The sequence below is a fragment of the Anastrepha obliqua genome, chromosome 1 (assembly GCF_027943255.1).
Source record: "Anastrepha obliqua isolate idAnaObli1 chromosome 1, idAnaObli1_1.0, whole genome shotgun sequence".
In the NCBI taxonomy this organism is placed as follows: Eukaryota; Metazoa; Arthropoda; class Insecta; order Diptera; family Tephritidae; genus Anastrepha; species Anastrepha obliqua.
The window spans coordinates 2,599,248-2,622,941 of NC_072892.1; the positions used below are offsets into that span (position 1 = coordinate 2,599,248).

General features: G+C 38.5%; 1 protein-coding gene across 1 annotated transcript; it reads left to right on the forward strand.

Annotated features, from left to right (window-relative positions):
• Nucleotides 1-13,302: 13,302 nt before the first annotated feature.
• LOC129247662 (cryptochrome-1) lies at nucleotides 13,303-19,355 on the forward strand. Its single transcript, XM_054886891.1, has 6 exons — nucleotides 13,303-13,594; nucleotides 13,696-13,899; nucleotides 17,437-17,789; nucleotides 17,857-17,973; nucleotides 18,055-18,857; nucleotides 18,923-19,355. The coding sequence occupies exons 2-6, from the start codon at nucleotides 13,761-13,763 to the stop codon at nucleotides 19,152-19,154; spliced, it is 1,644 nt and encodes a 547-aa protein (XP_054742866.1). The 5' UTR covers nucleotides 13,303-13,594; nucleotides 13,696-13,760; the 3' UTR covers nucleotides 19,155-19,355.
• Nucleotides 19,356-23,694: the final 4,339 nt, after the last annotated feature.

Here is a 23,694-nt window from a genome sequence, read left to right on the forward strand (position 1 = left end):
GTCAGCTTTTGTAATCTAGCCTAAGCTGACCTCTTCAATCAAAAAAAGTCTTATACCGCTAAGCTATTTCTGCAAATTTAGAAACTGGAAATAGTCCCAAGAGGCTAAATCAAAACACTTCCGTAAGAAAGTAGAATTCGTTACCGTATTCATGCCAATTCGCGATATCCTGGTGCAAAATAACTTCCTTCCTCGCAGATATTTTTGGTTCTAATCGTCGTTAAATTGCCCCTCATTAAATTGCCAATCATTCCCTCTAAAACAACTATTGCCTTGGCCTGGGCAACAGACCCACCTTAACCGTCTTTGGATTCAGTTAAAAACGTTTCTTCCTCGTATTAACTGGCGTCAGTGGGGACACCAAGTGAAACTAAGTCTTTCTCCACCTGATATTCCACTGCTGATCCAGCTCTACCTTCCCCTTCCTCTGCCACCACCAGCTGGTACTGCATCAAAAATTTTCAGAGCCGGAGTGTTTGTACCCATTCGGACAGCATGCGAAGCCGCTGAATTTTATTGTTAAGTCGACAATTGTATTGCCATTTCTTAGACTAAATAAATAAATTAAATAACTACGTACAAGTTGTTTCAGGTTTCACTGAACTCGAATCTGAAATTCAAAAATTACAAAATTCAAAATCACATTCCTCGGCAATGTTCCTCAGTTATCAATGCATTTAAATGCAATATCACCTAAACAATCGTATGGCATACAACAACTACAAGTGCATACGTATCCGGAATAAACCCTGTCATTCGTACATTTTATTGCTTAAAAGTGAAAAACTTCGTTTCCATAGATGTCCCTAAAATTTTATTTATTATAAATATGCTATAAAGAGGTATGCAATTTATTCACCATGCAATTCAAATAGTTTTTAGAGATGATTTCATGAAGAGAGTAAAATATTCGAAATTGGCTGGTATTACGACATACAAAATATTTTTCGTTATTAAAAATTCCAGACATCATAACAAAAATGTTGTGATTTACTGGCGCGTGAATAAACTTTTCTAATGCAATTTTTGGTAACATGTGAGCAAACGCAAGAGCAATTTCATACCCAAACAACTTTAGTATTATGTTATACCCAGCAGAGAAATCCGGATGGATGTGGTGGAAATATTGAAATGAAAAGCAGTTGAAATGGAACTGCTTAAAATAACACTCGCAAGCAGTTTTAAGGAATACATCTTTCAATACAATGAACCAACAACAAATTGCATGTATTTTCTTGAAAACACCAAAAAATAATAATGAAAATGGCTTTATAGTTTTTTTTTCAAATATTCTCTTTGGAAGCCAATACCTGCATTCGCTTGAACTAATTTTCAGGGCACTTTTTCCACTCAGAAATGGATACCTACAAAACGAGCTGCTTAAAGGCTTCCCACCAGCTTCTTCAGACGTTGAAAAACTTTTACTTCGCACTTTCTTTTTGATGCTCGGCAACAAAACGGACTCATTAATTCGAGTTTTTGAGTGCTCAAAAACTCTCTTTTTTGAGCCGATACACGAGAACTCGCTTTGTCTTGGTGCAGGATGATTCGTCTCCAGCGATTTCCTTAATTCTCCGAAAACTTCTGGCAAACAAATTGTTGTATACCACTTAGAATTGAATGTTTTAAGATTTTCTACTGGTACACTGGTGACATGGCCAGATTTTCCGAAAAAGCAGGCGACCATTAGCTTTGAGGTGCTTCTTCCCTGTAAAACTTTTATTGGACGATGACAACATCCGATGAGACGCCCATTGAAGTGTTTGAGAGGAAGATTCTGCGGAAGATCTTTGGACCTTTGCACATCGGCGATGGCGAGTAACGCAGGCTATGGAACAATGAGCTTTGGCTGGGTGCAAACACTCCGTTCTGAATGTATTCGATGCGGTACCAGCTGGTGGTAGCAGAGGAAGAAGAAGAAAGATGGTCGCTTCTTAACACATCAATGCCAAAGACCTCAAGCTTGATTCAAGCGAAGGCGAGGCAACCCCCAGAAACTGGTCCGCCTTCTCATCCTCTTCTCCACAGGCTGGGCAGAGTGCACTCCCTGAGATACCTACCTTTTCCATGTGCTTCGCTCATAAAAATTGTACTCAACTACCCTTGAAGTAGTTGAAGGTCTGTCTAAGACCACAAACGCAGCTTTGCTTTCGCTGCAAACACATATATGTAGATCTGCCATCTGTCCATCTGCTTTCCATAACAAAATTCATCTCTTCATGAACTGCATGCACCTCCGCTTGAAACACAGATGTGTGCATTCTAAGAGCGAAGTGTAGTTTTTCCCCTCTTGATTCCACGTAAACGCCAGAGCCGGAACCGTGCTCGGTCCTGGAGCCATCCGTAAAAATGCGAAAACAGTGTTTGCCGGGCTCATTTTCTGAGTCTTCCCACAATTGAGCCTCTAATAGCACTACACTGTATCTCTTTTTAAGAGCGACTCTTGATGGCATGGAGTCACGGGCCATGGCTAGGATCACTGAATCGAAGTCCATGCCTATTCTGCTGTCCAATGCCGGATAGGGGCCGTACCAATTCCCATTGTGCTTCATCCTGCAGATGGCCTTCAATGCCTCTCCTTGGACGTAAATACCAAGTTGTGGTAGACTAACCAGAGCATCTTATGCCGGGCCTGAAGTAGTCGAAAAAGATCCAGTGTATCAGATCGTCAAATTGTGTTGTAGTCTAGATAAGATCCTCTTTGCTCCCATGACAGAGAGTCTACTCATCTACACCACTGATGCATAGGTATGCTAGGAGAAAGACCCCACGTTTTCCCACCCTTGCACTCCCAGAAGGCTGTCAGTGCTTTGGATGTCTTTGTTTTAACGTGTGACTTCCTAAGGAGTTTACTATCGAGGATTACTCCAAGATATTTGATTACGGCCGCAGGCCGCCGTAGCCGAGTGGGTTGGTGCGTGATCACCATTCGGAATTCACAGAGAGGTCGTTGGTTCGAATCTCGGTGAAAGCAAAATTAATAAAAACATTTTTCTAATAGCGGTCGCCCCTCGGCAGGCAATGGCAAACCTCCGAGTGTATTTGTGCCATGAAAAAGCTCCTCATAAAAATGTCTGCCGTTCGGAGTCGGCTTGAAACTGTAGGTCCCCCCATTTGTGGAACAACATCAACACGCACACCACAAATAGGAGGAGAAGCTCGGCCAAACACCTAACAGAAGTGTACGCGCCAATTTTTTTATTTTATTTGATTACTTTGGATAGTTGGATTGTGACTCCTTTTAGCTTAGGCAGAACGAGTCCATCAAGCTTCCTCCTTCTGCTAAAGAGGACAATACCAGTCTTGATAGGGTTTGCCGATAGCCCATTCGCACAGCACCAAGTGTCAATCATATCAAGAAGAGCAAAATCTTCGTAGCTACATAACCTCAAAAATGGGCAAAAACAGCGTTTTTTGCACTTTTAGGTTAGGATATCTCAAAGTCCTGACGTGATAGAGCAATTTAAACCCCGGATTCGGATTCTACGCAAAAAATTACTTCGGAAATGACACTACACTTTTATAGAACATTCCGAACCCATTTTTTTTCAGACCTGTGTTATCGAATATAACTTCTTTCAAGTGGTCGTATGAGCTGGTCCTGCAGTCGTGTGAACCAGCCACGTGTATAAAATAGTGAAGGAATGCGGAGTAGTCATGGTTGCCAAGTCACCAGTTGAAAACCAATGAATCTCCGCTCAGAAATTTTAACATACAGCACAAGTAAACGCACACAAAAAAACAAAGAAAAAAAGCAAATAAAAGCCAATTTTCAATGTATGTCAATGCAGATTTACTCATGGTGCATGTGCAACGTGCGACCGCCGCCACTTCAGCGCCACCACAGCTGCCGTTCATTCACCACACTCGTTGGGGGCGTTATGTTTTATCCATATGTATGCTTGTACGTATGCGAGCATGCCGGCATTTATTTGCCTGGCACTCTGTTTATTTGCTGCCATCGTCATCCATATCATCGTCGTCGTCATCATGCATGCACTTACCAACTTTTCAAGCAGCTGCAGTTATCCTCAGTTTATTGTTGTTATTGTATTGTTATATTGCTGCACTCATTGCTAGCGCTGCATTGTTGGTTTTATTGCTATTGCAATATTGTTGTTGTTTCTACGCTGAGTAGTGTATTTCATTGCTACCGCCACTACAACTGCACACACACACACATGTATGCACTCACAGATTCATACATAAATGTATTTGCAGTTAGTTGCCAAATATTTGCAGAAGCAGCTAAATTTCCCATTGCATTTGCATTCATTATTGCCAACAAACAGCTTGAACAACAATAGCATCAACAAATATTTTGCATGTGTACAAGTTTGTTTGCGCACGCAACGAACCAATAACGGGAAGAGAGGATTTGTCGCCGGGCGCCTTAACGCTCGAAGGCTGTGGCAAGACATGTGTCTTATGGAAGTTGTTGTGGCTGTTGTTATTGCTATTGCTGTTGTTGTGCTATTTTTGCAGACAGCAGCACAAGTGAGTGTCAAATGTCTGTGCTGTCACTAGCCAACTGCCGACAGCAATAATACAAAGCAGCAGCAGCAACAAAATAAGGGGAAAAGCAAAACCATCATCATCAACAACAACAACAACAACAACAACTATAAAAGACAGTGCTTCTAGCTGCCACAAAGCGGCAGGCGAATGGAAATGATATTTGCCAAAATTTCAAATACATATTCAATAATTTGGTAATGTTTGTTGTTGGTGCATGTGTGGGATGTACAAACTTAGTAGCATACAAATAGGCGCATATGAATATTTTATGGCTGTTTACATAAGTGCAAGTGGGAGTACATGCATGGGTCTCTCTGTATGTGTGTGCGTGTGCATATATTTAGGTTGTCAAAACAATTCGGACATTTTGAGGCCCCCCGCCAGCCTCACTAGTCTCACCACCACCATCAAGCACGTTGTTCTGTTTGGAATTGATGAACGAAGAGCAGATATGCAATCGACAATGTAAATATTGACTTAGCTTCGAATGCATTTAACACATATTTTCAAATACATATATACATATGTATACATATACATATACACATACATGTATACATACATATACATATACGTACAGGGTGGGCCATATAGCGTTTGCTTTTCGAACCACCTATTTTTTTGAGAATGGTAACACAAATGACATGTCAAATGTGTTCATAATTTACTTATAGGTTTGACATTTACGAAATGGGACGCTATACGCTTGAACAAAATTGGGAAATATTGAAAATCTATTTCCAAAGTGCTGAGTCTTCTTCTTCTTCCGCGGTTACAGTAAATGGCGAGCGTTACCGTGACATGCTCAACGAGTTTTTGTTTCCAAAAATTGAAGAGGATGATAGGACGACATTTGGTTTCAACAGGACGGTGCAACTTGTCACACTGCCAAAGTTACACTCGAACTGTTGGCTACCGTTTTTGAATTCCGATATCAATTGGCCGCCTTGGAGCTGTGATTTAAGCCCGTTGGACTATTTTTTGTGGGAAGCCGTTAAGGACAAATGCTATGCGAACCATCCAGAGACGATTGATGCTTTAAAACACGAAATCGAAGTTGCCATTCATGAAATTGGAGCCCAAGCAATCGAAAATGTGCTTAAAAGTTGGGTTGATCGAATGGCCTACTGTATAGCCAGTCATTTGAACGATATTATTTTTCATTCATAATCGATAATGTTCAATCTTCAAAATAAAAAAAAAGTTAGAAAAAATATTGATTAGTTTTTTTTATAGCCGATTCAAAAAGCAAATTTTACATGGCCCACCCTATATATAGGTATGCACATGGGTGAATGTTAAATGCGCATGCAAGTGTGTATGCGTACACAAATACATATACACATACGCATAAAAACATGATAAGATAATACCTTTTTATATTGTTTGTGTTGTTGTAATTTCCCATTATTGCTGCTGCATGTATGCTCAAGAGATTAGTCTCTTATTATTCTGCCATTTCAATTTGAAAATTTGTTTAGAATATTTACTATTGTTGCATGTAAATGCAGAAAGAATCATTGAAATAACCATACAAAGGGTGTTCTTTGACGTGTGTGTAGTAAATATGTGAAAAAAGCGTATCAATTTATTTGTTTAGCAGTTTATCCAATCGTTCAAGGCTCGTATTGTCGATATTAACTATAAATAATGTCAATATTTTTCCAAATAAAATATAAATTTTTGTCTGAATATCTTTCTATCGGGTGTTTTTTTAAGAGCTTGCGAGCTTAAAATTAAAATACAAAACTATAATATTGTTGGAAAGAATATTTTCTTTATTAGTAGTAGCAGTATTTACTAGGTTGTTCAACAAGTTTTGCGCTTCTATAAGAAAAACATTTTACGATTTGAAATACCAATATTCCAATTTATGAATTCCATTACTGAAGTGAGAATCTGGAAGCGCTGCAAAATACGCTTCCACAGCTGTTATGACCTCATCATTTGATGAAAAATGCATGATTTTTTAGGTTTAGAAACAGATGGAAGTCGATAGGTTTTGAATCTGATAAGTATGTTGGATATTCTAACAATTCGAACTTTAATTCATGAATTTTAGCTATTAGCAAAATATTCTTGTGGCACGGTGCATTGTCCTTAAGCACACGATTTTTTTTCTTTTGTCTTTTTTCACGAATTTTTTCCTTCAACTGGCTTCAAATGTTACAATAATATTCAGAACTTATTGTTTTAACAGTTTGCAAGTAATCCACAAATAAAATTCCTTTTGCATACCAAAAAACTGCTGGTAACACCTTCTTGGTCGATTTCTGAGCACGAACTCGTTTCGGAGCCGAAGAACCAGGTTCACACCACTCCTTAGCCTCTTGTTTTGATTTAGGCTCATGGTGATAGTCCCAAGTCTCATTCATAGTGATTAATCGACGGACAACACGACCACTTTATCCTTTCAAAAACGCTCGAAATTTTTCTGAGAAAGTCGCATTCGAATGTGATTTTGTTCCATTGTTAGGGAATACGGCACCCAGCTTTCTGACACTTAATACATCAGTCAAAATATTGCTTACACTGCCCAATGAGAGGTATAGGGCTTCCACTTAAACTCTTTCAGTCACTCGATTATTTTTCAATACGATTTGCTGTATTTTTTCTACGATTTCTGGTGCTATTGCTGTTCTTGGACGTCCTTAACGTGGATCACCTTCAAGGCTTGTACGACCACGTTGCAATTTCAATTCATATCAGCCATCGAGTTGGTAGCTCTTACAGAAGCACCCTTAACAATATGTTATAGTCTTACAGCTATGCGTTTATCTCCTTGTCAGCACTCTTTTTTTATCTTTAGATAGTATATTTGTTACATAATTAAATTTACTCTTCAACAAATATTTGGCTAAATACATTTCCAAACTAGTATTGAGAGAACTATTTCAATTTTATGAATTTTAATCAATGAATTTAAACCATAAATTATTTGTTATCTATTTGTTACACAAAATGTTACACAAATAATTCGATAATGTTGGTCATAGTAAGCGAACGAGGATTCGAAAATCATAGAAACCCCTACCGGGCACTGATTAGCAGCCAAATTCAATCATCAAACTTGCAACTCTTTTATCAACTTTAAACTATTTTCTTTTTATTTCTTACTGAAAAAATAATTCATATCTTTAAAAATTACGTTCACTTAGCGACTCTTTACCAAGAGTAAAATTTATTCAAATTTGCTCTAAGGCAGCTTAATTTTTAATATCCCAGCATAAGAGGCTATCACCTTATTGAATTCTCTGAGGCTCGATCCGAATAACAAGGCTTACATATATATTCCGGCCTCGTCATTAATGAGAGCCGAGCCCTTCCTTGCTATAGGACAACACACCATCCAGGCGAATCTTAGGAGGGAAAAGCTAAAGCTATGGCAGGTTAGCTGGCATCGAACTCTATTGCTACGCCAGGTGAAATCCTTGCTGGGGAAGTTCAACCAAACGAGGTTTGAAAAGTCATAACTCACCCCAAGGATAAGCTGAGAATGTTCACGGGCATTCTCACAGCCCATTGCCGACTGGGCAGTCATCTGCATATGATTGGGATATGGTCCACTTACTTCTGTCTGTTCTGTGACCCATGCCAATAGACTCCAGTGCACCTTCTCCTTGAATGCAGCGCTATAGCGGAGAGAAGGTTGAGACATCTCGGTCATTTACAGCCAGAAGAAAATTTAATAAGGTAACTGGGGCTAGAAGAGGTTTTGTGAGGGCACAAAAGGAAATCATTTTTTTGCGGGGGAGTGCGTTATGCCTCGGCGTACCAAGCAAAGTTATATAATACTTAATCACTAAAACCACGGACCACGTGGAAGGTAGGTGAAAAGAAACTCGGGAAGTAGGTGCTTTAGGGTTTGGCCAGCAGGCTACATCAAAACAGATTTACAATGTACATTCTGTCAAAATAATATCGGGAATTGTTCATTTGTCTTCAATTTCATGTTTTTAACGAGATTTCGTGCGCCGAATCGTTGAAAATGTTGCAGAAAGTCTATAGCGAGTGTGCTTTACCAAAAACATGGGTATACGAGTGGTATGAGACTTTTGCAGAGGGTCGAGAGTGGAAGATTTGCTCCGATCTGGTCACCCATCAGCCTCTTCAACGGATGAAAGCGTCGAAAAGGACAAAGAAATGATTCTGGAAAACCATCATTTAAGTTTGAGGAAGGTAGAAAGGTATCAATTCGGAACATTTTACACCATCAATTGGGCATTAGTCGTGTGGCTGCTCGACTGATTCCAATAGAGTTGAATTTCTTTCAAAAAATTCCTCGGAAGATGGTGGCCGCGGACGCCGCTTTGAGTCGATAGAGACCATTAAGGAGAATTCGCTGAAGGAGCTGAAAAAGATCTCTTCAAACGCGCTTAAAAGGCGGTTTAATGACTGAACTAATCATTGGCAAATGTGTATTGCTTCGAATGCAGTCTATTTTGAAGACGACAAAATAAATTTTGATGATTACATAATTATTTTGCGTTTTATTAAGCAATTCCTGGTACTTTTTTGACAGAACTGACTTGTTTTATGCTGCATGCCAGATCACAGAGGAGTACTTAAGAATGAGACATTATTATGGTCAGAGGTGGACTTGCGTAGGTTTTGCTTAGTGTACAACTAGTAATGTTCACTCCCCCTTTAAACCACCATCAGAAAATTTCTGTGCATATCATTTAGTGGCGACTGGGCGTCCTTGAGCGTCTGCCCATAAACCTCAGTCGGTATCCAATCTCTCTGAATAAATAAACTACAAGTAATTTGTAAGATTTTTCTACTTCCGAAGTCAACTCCTAGATTAGAATCCAAGCGTATCGCGCAGAAGTGGATGACCCCGAGGATCATGGAAACGCAGACTCATGAGAAAGCAGATGCTGAAGACCGGAGCGATTTTAAAACATTTGTGAAGGCGATATGCGCCGATCAGACTACCTCATAGCAACCAATTATTATTATTATTCATGCCACATTTAATGTCTTAATCCACATTCTTTGAGTCAACTTTTTTTTCAGTGTAATGCAGTGGGATGTCAAATACATTTTTCCACTCACTCACGCTCCGCTGCGTTAAAAACGGAAAACATCTGAACTCTCTTCTAGGACACAGTTGTCAGAGCATTCACGGTCAGTGTTACAAAGAAATTATTGTTAAAGATTCAATGTGACACGTGACATATTAATGTATGTGTGTGTGTGTATGCGTGCGAGTTGTATGGTATGAATGTTACGTGAGTTTATGTAGTGCATTGCAGAACAATTGACGCAAATTATGGATGAGTTAAAGAATGAAAATGTGTTGCGTGCAAATGGAAAAGTTTTGAGCACAACAAAAGAAAATGTGAATTGAGGAATATGAGAAGGTGGGAGATGAGTTGAATTTAAAGGCATTCTATACATTTTAAATCGAAATTTTGTTCAGAGAAATAAAATTAAAGGGTTCCTCTGATTACACAAGGGCTCGCTTTTCATATGAACCATATAACATTCCTCTCACTCTGGGCCCAGCCCGTCGAAACAGCACACTTCCCGGGCCTACAGTTAGATGAGTTAGACGATGATGATCGGTGACTACACCGCACTGGTACGGCTCAGTAAACTGCTACAACAACAACAACAATCAAATAAAGTATGAATGCAAATGAAAGAATTTCAAATAATTTTTTTTTAATAAAGTTATTTTTGAGCCACCCGGTTTAGTATGTTACGTCATTATTTTTTTAGTAAATAATAAAACTTTGCGACATTAAAATCGATATATCTTCTATTTTGTTCTCATAATCTTACTAGAACAAACTGTGCATGGGCGTTGACTCTCTTTTGAGCCTCATAGTACGCTTGTGTGCACATGCCACGTACGAGTATACATACATATATTTGCATACAATGCATATCAGCAATGCGAATACAAATTGCACATCACAATATGAACTTTGTAAATCTCAAACTAATACCAAGCGATATAAACTTACAAACTGAATTCAGTTTGAGGGCGTACTCTCTTCGATTCATTCTCTATGCACTACTTACATGCTTACACCCATACATACATACATTGATACATGAATTTCGAGCGGAAACTTCTAAAGTAGCACAACTCAATATAAGTATATAATAATACGCTTAGTTTAAAAATTTTTGATTATTAATTATCTGAATGTATTAAAAAAACGTGTCGGCAAAGTCAAAACAACGTCTGACAATGCAAAGAGGGCACATCTATGAATATAACATACATACTTACATATACAGTACCACATATTGTATAAACGCACTCTTAATTTAATTTTACTACCTTCTCTCTCTTTTCTCAATGCATTGCTCACAACAACCTCTAACTCATTTTGTTTGCCAAACTAACGGAAATTTTGGTTACATGCAAAGCTTTGTTGTTACACTTACACCGTTGCATTTTAAATGTCAATATTAGCAAGCTTCGCCATCATTTTGTATTTTGCCTGAGAAAGTTTCCTCATTTCATTCCTCCATTCGAATAAAATATATTTTGAGTTATGATGCTTTAGAATTTATATCGCAATGTGCACTGGTTCAGTGTATGCTCACCAGTGTTGTTAGTTTATACCTTTAGAAAAGTGTATCGTCGAGTAAGTCCAATGCACACTTAGATGAATACAGTTAGCATAGAACCGAGTACGATTTTGAAAGAATAAAATTAATGTGAACATTGAAAAAAAATTTGTGAGTGATGTTTAAACTTGTTTTTTAAATGTCGTACATTTCTACCAAATCTATATATCACAACTACAACCAAATTATGTAATACTAATCTTTGTTTAATTGCGCAGACTTCTAGTGCCAAATTCCTCTGAACTATCTGAAAATTTTACTCAAATAGAGACTGAGCATAACGAGTTATAAGGATTTTATTTTAAAGTAACGCCTACTAAAAGATGGCGCTGGCCTAATTATAAGCCCGTGCTCGGTTTTCCGCAAATACTCAAAAATAAAGGAAAACTATTAGCTTAAAAAGAAATTTAAAGATTGTCTTAAAGAAATTCATTCAGAAAACAATTACTGATGAATGAATATGAAGAAAGCATCGGTTTTTGTGGAATATGGCTCACTAAATACTGTAAATGGCATTCTTAATAACAATTTCAAATTAAAAACATTGATTGATTAATTGATTTCGGCTATCCTACTACCGACATCGTCCTAAAGCAACCGCCGTAAATGCAATATTTTCTAATCCATGACAAAGCGAACGAACGTAAAAATTAACTAGTGACTTCATCGTAAGTGTTACTTGGGACTGAGTAGGTGATTACCCTCTCTCTCGACAAATAAACTGTACATCGGAAGGATTAAAGTAGCAGCCGGAATACACAAAGCTAATTTTCCAGCTTCTCATGAAAAGTTACGCATTGTAAGTAAATAGATATTATATTGTAATTATTAATTTATTTTTTTAAGTAGTAAAAATGTTCCAATATAAAATATTTTCCATCACTCAACTTACAGAATATGGCGTTTGCTAAATAGATATTAAAATAGCGAAGGCGTCTAATAAGAGGTTTTATTACATTTCTCCTTCTCTAACTCAGAACTCCTGAAAACATAGGTTTAATAAATTTGTCAAAAATATTGTCCATACTCAGCACATTTGATCCGAAAACATGACAGTTTAGTTTAACAAAATAAGTATATTTATTTATTTATTATTAAAGATGAGTCTGAATCTGTAAGGTTTTTTAGTCCAGATTGGCTTTTTCGGCTTTTAACATATTTCTATTATAGCTAACGACTTTACTTTCCAGGTAGGATCCCAAAATTTAATTTTCTCTCGATTTTTGGATACAACCTTTTAAAAAGGACCCGCGAACAAGATGAATAAAGGCCGGACCTTGGTGCCCAACCCGAGGTGTTAGGAAAGGTGTCTAACGCAGGATAAATAAAAATAGAGTTCTGTATTGTCTTTCTGCCCAGACAGGAAAAACAAATGGCCGAAGATGTCAAGTGCTAATGACGCTTATGGTCCTCTTGTTCCAATATGTAGCAATTATACGGCTTTCGCCATTCATATCACGGGACTTTTCAAAAAGCACTTAGTTGTTTTATAGGTATTCAGGCTACGCCAAAGGTCGCTGTTTGATTTCTTCACAAAGGTAGAGCCGCCTCAGCATGTCCAGCTCTAACGGGACTAAAACTAAGGCATCATCGCTCTCACTTATTTGCAACCTATCGGATGAATTTCATCGTGTATATGAAGCGGTTGACACAATTGTAAGTAGTTATCGTTCAAAATTTTCGAGAGGAGTGGATGTGGTTCAATAATATTGGCTTTCACTTTTCCAACACCTCTGAAGATTTCACAGCCATGCAGAATTTTTACATCGGCACTCAGTAATTCTCTACCATCCATAATTCCTTATCCATCATTTGTTCGTCTCCTTTTCGCCTATTTTCTCTCCATGGACGCTTTAGTTTAGACACCTACTAATTGACTTAAATTCCAAGACTTACAACAAAAAATATTTCTGTTGCAGTAACAAAAGTATTTATGAAGAAATTCTAATCGAAAGTTACAACTCGTACTGCTTTACGGTACAGCTGAATAAACATCACTTTGCCAATATATTCACTCACACACATCTACAATCCAATACATGCAGAATAAAAGTTTTCCAGTTAAATTTAAAAGAAGCACTGCACCTTAAAAGGGATGAGAAAAACGTGCAGCAGTTAAATAGAATATACACAATTACAAGAAAGTGGGGTTGAAGCTCTACGCTCTGTGAGATTATGCAAAAGTTAGCCAAACTACAACGTCAGCAGAACTAAATGAGAAAGCATAGAAAACTAACAGTAGGTCCAACGCTAATTGCATTTGCCAACAAGTGTCTGACACGAGAAGGTCGCTTCTGAGCGGAGCGCAAAATTTTACAAATCGCAACTGGAACTAATACTGAGAGCTTCTAACCGAACCGAACTAATACTGCAACAGCTTGGAATTATAAATATTCTATAATTCTAGTTAGGAATGTATTAGTGCCAAGTGCAGTGGGAGAGCAATACAAGTATGCTTAGAGGCGAAACAAAAACCAACAACTACGTATATGAGTAAATCAACCAATAACCAAGAAAACAGCTAAGTGAATAAACTTATTATTATAAAAAAATTTATTGCTTCACTGCTGTGCGGTAATACTTGAGTGCATTGTGTAAGTGCAGATCGCGTGTGAGCACCGGCGAATACAGCAGTGTGCTACGAATTAGTTATGGCAAAGCGAGCGAATGTTTTGTGGTTCCGCCATGGGCTGCGATTGCATGACAATCCGGCTCTATTGGAGGCCATTTCGGACAAGGCAGAGGGAATTGCACTGATACCGCTTTTCATTTTTGATGGCGAGAGTGCAGGTGAGTAAAGAGTAAAGTAAAGGGAGAAGAGCATTTGCGCAGATAGGGGACACTAAGATTAATTGTATTATAATTATAAATGTATATACATATATATAAACTATGTATAATTTAACATATGGATAAATTTAAATAATGAAGGCACTTGGCGAAGGCGAAAATGTAAAACTTAAAAGTAGGCGAAAGCTCATACTTCTAACCAAAAACGTATTTGTCTCAGGTACCAAAAATAACTGATTTTAAACCTTAGAAAGTTGTCCGGTTTTTGAAATTTAAACCAAAATGTTTCTTAACAGTTAAGCGAGAGATATTTTTGTGAAGAAATAGGTATACCACCCATACAGCCAGCCTCAAACGAAAGTGTACGCGATATATTGACAAATTTTGACATTTATTTAGTTTTTTTTTTTAATTTTAATTATTTTTTTATAAAAATATAGTTCATATTACAACAAAAACTATATAATGCAAAGTTTTAAACTTTGTACAAAATTAATAAACACTCAGCAAATTTTCATAAAAATTTCAAACTCAGAATCCTTATATGAAATCGAGGTACAAAGCTCATTATATTTGAGTTAACAAAGTGGAAGTTTCAGGAGGCGCAATAATCGCGGTGGTTTTTGCCAATTTTTTTGCTGACCGTGTTGGGTATTTTCTTCCATAAAAAATACGTTAAATGGAGAAAATGAGCAAGACCGCCAGCAAAACAAATCTGAAAAATCAATGCGATGCAATTTCAACTTTATTATATTTAAATTCAAAGGACTACACAACTTTGTACTTTAAATGTTTCCAGAAATTCTAGTTAACACGTTGAGGATAGAGAGGCTTTCCAACAATAACTCTTGGATTTTCTGAGCCCCAGATCCGACAATTTTGCTTGCTGACGAAGCCACCGAGGTGGAAATGGACCTCATCACTCAAGATGATTTTTCGATGGAATTCCGGATAATTTTTATGCATTTCAACGACCCCATCAGCAAAGACACGACGTTGTTGATGATTGGCCGGCTTGAGTTCTTGTGTTAACTGGACTTTATAAGCCTTAAGACCCAAATCTTTATGACGTTTGTGGAATGCCTAATTCCAAAGAACGACGAGGAATGGGTTTCTGTAACGTTAATTCATGGAAAAAAAGGCACATTTTTATGATTTTTTTTGATGACACAGTTAAAATTTATTCGTCAAATCTTTTACTACATAAAACTATAGCATTTGAAGTATATTTTGTGAAATTTTCATCCAAAAATATTTAAAAATACGGCAATGGCAGAAATTATTCGGACGCATCTAAAAGAAAAGTAGTTTTGCGGTGCCCCTCATAACTCGGTGTTAAATCATCTGAAATCAAAAAACCAAAATTATTTCGTTAGATAATCGTTTTCTCCGGGTAACGCCGAGAGGGTTTTTTGAAATTAAAAATTTTTCGATTTTTGGGAACACGTTAAAGTCAAAAACACGATTTTCGCGTAAAAAATCGGTGAATTAGTTACCGTAAAAACAAAAGTATCAACAAATTCGAAAAAAACTCTTCGGCGTTACCTTGTAAAACATCTACAGAAAAAGTGTTCAAAATTTCAAAAGGATCGGTGCAGTTATGAGGGGCACCGACTTTGAAAACGTAAGTTGTGGGAACAACGCTTTAAAGTACAAATGGCGCGCGGTTGAGCCAGGTAGGTAGCAACACTTACATGGCTGTATCTTTGTAAGTTTTGCTCCGATTCATCTAAAATTTTCACAGAATATTCTTGAAAGGTTTTTCATTTGAAAACCCAAATAAAAAAAAATGCACAAAAAAAATTTAAAAACGTTACCCCCCCCCTTAACAAAATAAAAAATCTTAAAATCCGATTTATCTGATCGCTTTTTTGAATTAAATACGACTACACATATTCTGACCTGAAAGAAATTATAGCTGGTGTCCCACAGGATAGCCTTTTGGGGTCCAACCTTTACCTACTTTTCACACGCGATTTACCTACTCTTCAGAACTGCGTCACAGCGACGTTTGCAGACGACTACGCTATCTTGTCTGTTGGAAATACACAGAATGAGTCAATTCCAAATCTTCAAAAACATTTAAACAGAATCTATGAGTGGGAACTGCCCACTTGGTGCATACAATTAAATAAAACAAAATCAGTTCATATTGCCTTCACGTACCATAGAATGAGATATCTTCCACTTTATATAAATGGAATGCAAATTGCTTCTCATAACACCTGGGTATGACTCTTGACATCAAACTAAATAATTGTGTATATGCATAATTTTTTTTGTAATTGAAATTAAAAAGCAGTAAAATGACTTCCTCGGGCAATCTAGCGTTAAAGGTGGTACTTCTTCTTTTTCTTAATTGGCGCAATAACCGCTTACGCGGTTTTCGTTTCCTTCTCGTGCTAACCGGCGCCAGTTGGAAACACCAAGTGAAGACAAGTCCTTCTCCACCTGATCTTTCCAACGCAGAGGAGGCCTTCCTCTTCCTCTGCTACTACCAGGTAGTACCGCATCGAATACTTTCAGAGCCGGAGCGTTTGTATCTATTCGGACGACATGACCCAGGCAACGTAGCCGCTACGCTTTGTTTACGTCGTCGTAAAGTTCATTCAGCTCATCGTTCCATCGCCTGCGACATTCACCATTGCCAACGTGCAAAGGTCCAAACATCTTGTGCAGAATCTTTCTCTTAAACGCTCCAAATTTCGCTTCATCGGATGTTGTCATCGTCCACGTCCCTGCGCCTTACGTTAGGACGGGCATGATGAGAGCATTGTGCCTTGTAGAGTGTTAGTTTTGTTCGTCGAGAGAGGACTTTACTACTCAGTTACCTACTTAGTCCAAAGTAGCACTTGTTGACAAAAGAGAATGAATTTCAAGGTTGACATTATTATCGGTGTGAGTGCTGGTTTCTGAATAAACGAAGTCTTTTACAACCTCGAAATCATAACTGTCAACAGTGACGTGGGTGCCGATATGCGAGTGCGCCGTCTGTTTGTTTTGATGACAGGAGGTACAACGTTTTGTCCTCGTGCACCACCAGGCCCATTTGATTTGCCTCTTTATCCAGTCTGGAGAAGGCAGAACTAACAGCGAATCACCCTGTCTGAAACCTCGTTTGTCATAGCAGTCATGTCAGCTTGCATAGCCGTATTAGTTTTGGGGAGATACCAAAATCAGACATCGCAGCATATAGGTAACTCCTTTTGTACTGTAACTTTCGAACTGTCGAATGCAGCTTTGAAGTCGACGAAAAGATGGTGTGTGTCAATTCTCCTTTCATGGGTTTTTTTCCAAGGCTTGGTGTATTGTGAATATCTGATCGAATGTAGGCAGAATTTATTTTAACAGAATTTATTAAATCTACAGGTTGGTTCACAGAAGACTCAGGGATGTAAAGGATGAACTCCACTGATATCACAATGTGACTATTCAGACTTAAGTGTGTCGGATGACAGCCACTCAACCTAACCTAACCTAACCTGCACCAGCTTGTAAAGAAAACAAAAACTAACTTATCCTCCTTCCCCTTTTCAGGCACCAAAACGGTTGGCTACAATCGTATGCGCTTCTTGCTGAAATCCTTGGCTGATATCAATAATCAACTACAAGCCGTGCACAGCTCCGCAGGTGGTTTGGGCAAATTGTATCTATTCCAAGGCAATCCTACAGCCATATTTCGACGTTTGAATGATCATTGTCAGCTGAATAAAATTTGTTTCGAACAAGATTGTGAACCAATCTGGAATAGACGCGATGACTCAGTGCGCGCTTTGTGTAACGAATTGGGTATTGAGGCAGTGGAAAAGGTCTCACATACGCTTTGGGACCCTCGTACTGTCATAAGCACGAATGGTGGAATCCCACCACTGACTTACCAGATGTTTTTGGTAAAATTTATGCTTTAATAAAAGTAAGTAAAAGAAAAATTCACACGCCATTTTCTTTCCTCCTCAGCACACCGTAGAAATAATTGGTTTACCACCGCGTCCAGTGGAGGATCCTGACTGGAATGGAGTAGAGCTTTTACAACTACCTGAGAGCATATTAATGGAGTTGAATGCTTTTACACAGGTAAACATGATCGTTCCTCTTAATTGCATTTTACAACTCAAAAGCCGCATTTCCGCTTTTCCCCCGACGACACCTGCATAGTTCCCCACACCGGAGGACATGAACGTATTTCCAGATAATGTTAGCTATGTGGCAAAAGTAAAATGGCGCGGCGGTGAGCAACAAGCCTTGCTGCATCTCGCCGAGCGTCTTAATGTCGAGGAGCACGCTTTCAAACACGGTTACTATCTCCCAAATCAAGCGCATCCCAACATAGTCGAATCTCCGAAATCGATGAGCGCTCATTTACGTTTCGGCTGCTTGTCAGTACGTCGTTTCTACTGGAGTGTACACGATCTCTTCAAGAATGTACAACTAGAGGCATATCATCAAGGTATACACATGACTGGCGGTGAGCACATCACTGGGCAGCTCATTTGGCGTGAATACTTTTATACTATGTCCGTAAATAATCCCTATTACGATCGCATGGAGGGCAATGAGATCTGCTTGAACATTCCATGGGCAAAACCAGCTGCTGATCAGCTGGAAAGTTGGCGTAGTGGCCACACGGGTTTTCCATTGATCGATGCCGCGATGCGTCAATTGTTGGCCGAAGGTTGGTTACACCATACACTTCGCAATACGGTGGCAACCTTCCTGACACGCGGTGCACTCTGGCAAAATTGGGAACATGGCTTGCGACACTTTCTCAAATACCTATTAGATGCTGATTGGTCAGTGTGTGCCGGCAATTGGATGTGGGTCTCATCGTCGGCATTTGAGCGGCTGTTGGACTCCTCGCGGGTCTCTTGTCCCATAGCTTTTTCGAAGCGTCTTGATCCAAAGGGCGAATACATAAGACAGTATGTGCCTGAATTGGCGGCGGTGCCGCAAGAGTATATGTAAGTAGTGTATTTTAAAACATATAAACATATTGACTAATAAACTTTGTTTTCTGCTCTTTTAGCCACGAACCTTGGCGCATGCCGCAGGAACTCCAGGAGCGCTACGAATGTCTAATTGGTGTGCACTATCCCGAACGCATTGTCGACTTGGCCAAAATGTCTAAGCGTAACACACTTGCTATGCAAGCACTGAGGCACTCATTGATCGCCGATGGCGCACCGGATGAAGGACCACCCCACTGTCGTCCATCCAACGAGGAGGAAGTGCGCCAGTTTTTTTGGCTGGTCGATTAAAAAGCGAAAGTCTTATCTTTCTTAACTCATCTTATCTTACCGAATTTGTGTATAAAGTTAAAATTACTGGCTTAAAATATGGCCCTTTTTAAATGTATTTCACATTATATCTGGAATACTATATTACTTTATTTACTATGGATATATACATAAATATACCAAATATATCAGTAGCATGTTAGTCAACAAATTTCTTTTAAATCATGTCCATTCAAAACGTCCGTTTCTTGAGTATTTTGGTTTTAGGGCTGGGCTACCAACTCTGCGCAACCCCACGTACGTCAGTGGGGAAAGCGCTAGTGAATACAATTGAGGCATCCAGGTCTGCCTGTCATATCACATTTTTATAGCGAGCCGCTTGCTCGAAGTTCAGACACCCGCTTTCGACCGCATCTCACACGATGAATCAAGCGTCGAGGAGAGTTAGTTTCTTTAACGAAGTTTACATACCCGATCAATGTGGTCCGCGGAAGTTATTTAATTTCTCCCCTACTACCCATATCTGGAAGGTATTCCTCTATCTGCCACCTGAGGATCCACCCTATGTTCCGTTTAGGAACGACGCTAAATTGTAACGTTACATACTTTTTTTTGTATTCAATTTATTATCTACAAAAAAAAAAATTGAAAACGTTCGACGCTGATCAAAGTGAGGTTCGCCAAAGTCAAACGTTAGGAAAAATACTTTCGGACTATGCATGAGTGGACACACTCTCTCACTTTCACCCAGTGCAAAGTACTTCAGTGTAATTCTGGACTCCAAACAAAGCGGAAATGTTAACGTATGCTTGGAAGAAGATAGGGTATTCAACCTATGTATACTTAATGGCTGCATAAGGCAGTTATACAACCAATTTTATCACATCGGTAGTTTGCTTGAAAGCTCTTGGAAGATATTACAATATCATATAACGTGGCAGAATATATAGATCAGCCCGTACAATAACGGTCAGTACAATCAGATCATGTCCTAGGAAGGCTCTTAATGGACTGGCAGACGTTATTCCGAAAGAACTCTATATCAAGAAGAAGACAACCATGAGTGCATTTATGTTAAATGAAGCGGGTCGCTGGAATGAAAAAACGTATAGTCATGCCAGTCTGTCTATTATTGCGACAAACTCAGAAAAATGGATTGTGCTGTTGGAGCAGGATATGAGAATATATATAGGCTTAAAATTGAAAAACCTGTGCGTTTTCCTCATGACTGTAGTGTTTTCCAGGCGGAAGTACTGACAATAGGGGAAGCTTGTGGACTACTAATCGTAGATTTCTCTTTTAAGTGCAATATCGCAATTCTTTCAGATAACCAAGCTGCAATCCATTCGGCTACAATAACCTCTAAACTGGTGGAGCAAATTAGGAATAGTCTTACCATCTTGAGTAAAGACCATAAGGTTACCCTAATCTGGGTCCCGGGACATCGGAACATTGAAGGAAATAAAAAACGGATGAAATGGTAAAAGTGGGAATGGGAATTCGCACCACTGGGTGCAATCAAGAATGCAATTTCTTTCATGAGAAAATGTCAACCTTGGGTAAACAACTGTTCGAGAGTCTCGAACAACTATCTGGCTTAGACACCAACAACCTAATAAGGCTCTTAAACTGCACAGACTGGATATAGTCATGTGTTAAATAACCTTAAATGGATGTGGCGACAAAATGGTGCGGAAGCGCGATGAATTATGGATGAATCACCACTTTAACCAATTAACTAACCAAAGAATGATGTTGAAGACATGAATACTAACCTAACAAATTTTTTTAGAATATTATTTTAACATCACTTTTTGAACAAAATGTAACTGTGGTAGAATTTGTGTTTTTCGAATTTACAAGAATTGTAAGATTAACCAAAACACGCCCACTAAGCGCCCCCCACCATTCAACTCGTTACCGCCATCACAGCCAAGTGCCTTTTCTTCATTTTCTCTAAGCCACTCCGGCATTCATCCTTATCGCCAACATATCGCAACCCTGTGTTGTGGACTTACACAAATATTTCTCGAGGTTCGTTAATTTAAGGGTGCGTGTAAACGTTTCTTAAATTTACAAATTTAGGAATGCTAGTAGAGCCTTTTGTTCTTTGCCAATATTTTGACATTTTAAAGGATTTGTGAATTCCATTGCTGAAGTGGGAATCTGTAAGGGCTGCAAAATACGCCTCCACAGCTGTTATGACCTTATCATTTGAGGAAAAACGCTGTCCACCAATGCATTTTTTTTAAGTCTGGAAGCAGAAGTCGCTAGGGGCCACATCTGGTGAATACGGTGGGTGCTCCAACAATTCGAATTTAAATTCATGAATTTTAACCATTGTATGCGACACGGTGCATTGTCCTTATGAAAACGAATTTTTTTCTTTTTCAAACTGGGTATTTTTTCACAAATTGCTTCCTTCAACTGGCCTCAAAGATTACAATAATATTCAGAATTTATTGTTTTAACAGTTTGCAAGTAATCCACAAATAAAATTTCTTTTGCATACCAAAAAAGTGATGCTAAAAACTTTTTAGCCGATTTCTGGACACGAACTCGTTTCGGAGCAGAAGAACTAGATTCACACCACGCCTTAGCCTCTTGTTTTGATTTAGGCTCATAGTGATAGACCCAAGCCTCACCCATAGTGATTAATCGACGCAAACACGACCACTTTATCCTTTCAAAAACGCTCGAAATTTTGCTGAGAAAGTCGCATTCCATTGTGCACACAGCTATCTGAAGCTCAATACTTCAGTTAATATAGGGTGGGCCATGTAAAATTTGCTTTTTGAATCGGCTATAAAAAAAACTAATCAATATATTTTCAAACTTTGTTTTTTATTTTGAAGATTGAACATTGTCATTTATGAATGAAAAATAATATCGTTCAAATGACTGCCACGACTGGCTTTACAGTAGGCCATTCGTACAACCCAATTTTTAAGCACATTTTCGATTGCTTGGGCTCCAATTTCATGAATGGCAACTTCGATTTCGTGTTTTAAAGCATCAATCGTCTCTGGATGGTTCGCATAGCATTTGTTCTTAACGGCTTCCCACAAAAAATAGTCCAACGGGCTTAAATCACAGCTCCAAGGCGGCCAATTGATATCGGAATTCAAAAACGGTAGCCAAAAGTTCGAGTGTAACTTTGGCAGTGTGACAAGTTGCACCGTCCTGTTGAAACCAAATGTCGTCCATGTCATCCTCTTCAATTTTTGGAAACAAAAACTCGTAGAGCATGTCACAGTAAAGCTTGCCATTTACTGTAACCGCGGAAGAAGAAGAAGACTCAGTACTTTGGAAATAGATTTTCAATATTTCCCAATTTTGTTCAGGCGTATAGCGTCCCATTTCGTAAACGTCAAACCTTTGAGTAAATTATGAACACATTTCACATGTCATTTGTGTTACCATTCTCAAAAAAATAGGTGGTTCGAAAAGCAAACGCTATATGGCCCACCCTTTATATTGCTTACACTGCCCAATGAAAGGTATGGGGCTTCTACTAAATCTCTTTCAGTCACTCGACTATTTCCCAATACGATTTCTTGTATTTTTTCTACGATTTCTGGTGTGGTTGCTGTTTTCGGACGTCCTTGACGTGGAGCGTCTTCAAGGCTTGTGCGACCACGTTTAAATCAGCAACCCATTTCTCTACTGTACTATTTGATGTCGAAAAGTTCTGACACACTTTCAAGATTCGTTCATAATTTTTTTTCCATATAAAATGGCTTGTAAACAAAGAATGAAAAATCTGGCAAAGATTGAAATGAAAGTTCACCTTCGTTCATATGATGAGTTAAAAAACAAAAATTCAGGCTTTTAGCAACGCCCTCTCTTATTGAACCGCAGAACTTATTGAACAACCTAGTACAAAGGTGACGTCATTCCAGTAACGCCTACTTGTTCTTGTCGTACTGGACAGAATCAGCTATTTTGAGGATCGTCAGCTTGACAACGGCTGAACAATGCTGATCCACAGTTTTTGTAGAGGGTAGAAAACGTCACTCATTCGCCTGGTACAACGACTGGTGCGAGCCTGTAATATTTACTTTTTTCAAAAATCGATAGTTAAAATTCCAAACGCCCAATATAGCACCCTGTGAGAAGATACTGGAGTACAACGCTGATGAATAAATCACAAAATATGTTTATATGTATTGCATAAAGTAATTTACTTTTATTAATATGGTATATTTATATTTTTATACTTTTTGCAACTATCAGTTTTCCTTTATCTCTTGATTAACTTTCCAAATCAAACAACAAAGTATACTAAAGATTCTATTTTGCAAAATGTACGAGTAGACACGTGACCAGCGCGCATTATTAGCTTTTTCCTTGTTGTTTTTTGCGAATGTGTGTATGTATGCAAGTAACCAATAAAGTATTTAGGGTACAAAGAAATCTGTTTGCAACAATTGATTGCCACAAATATGCATCTACTGTTACTCTAACCGATGGGCAATAGAATTTTCAATGAATTGGTACAAATTGAAAATCAATTAAATTTGGTTTTTTTTACGTCTCTGATCTTTCTTAACGCATATTG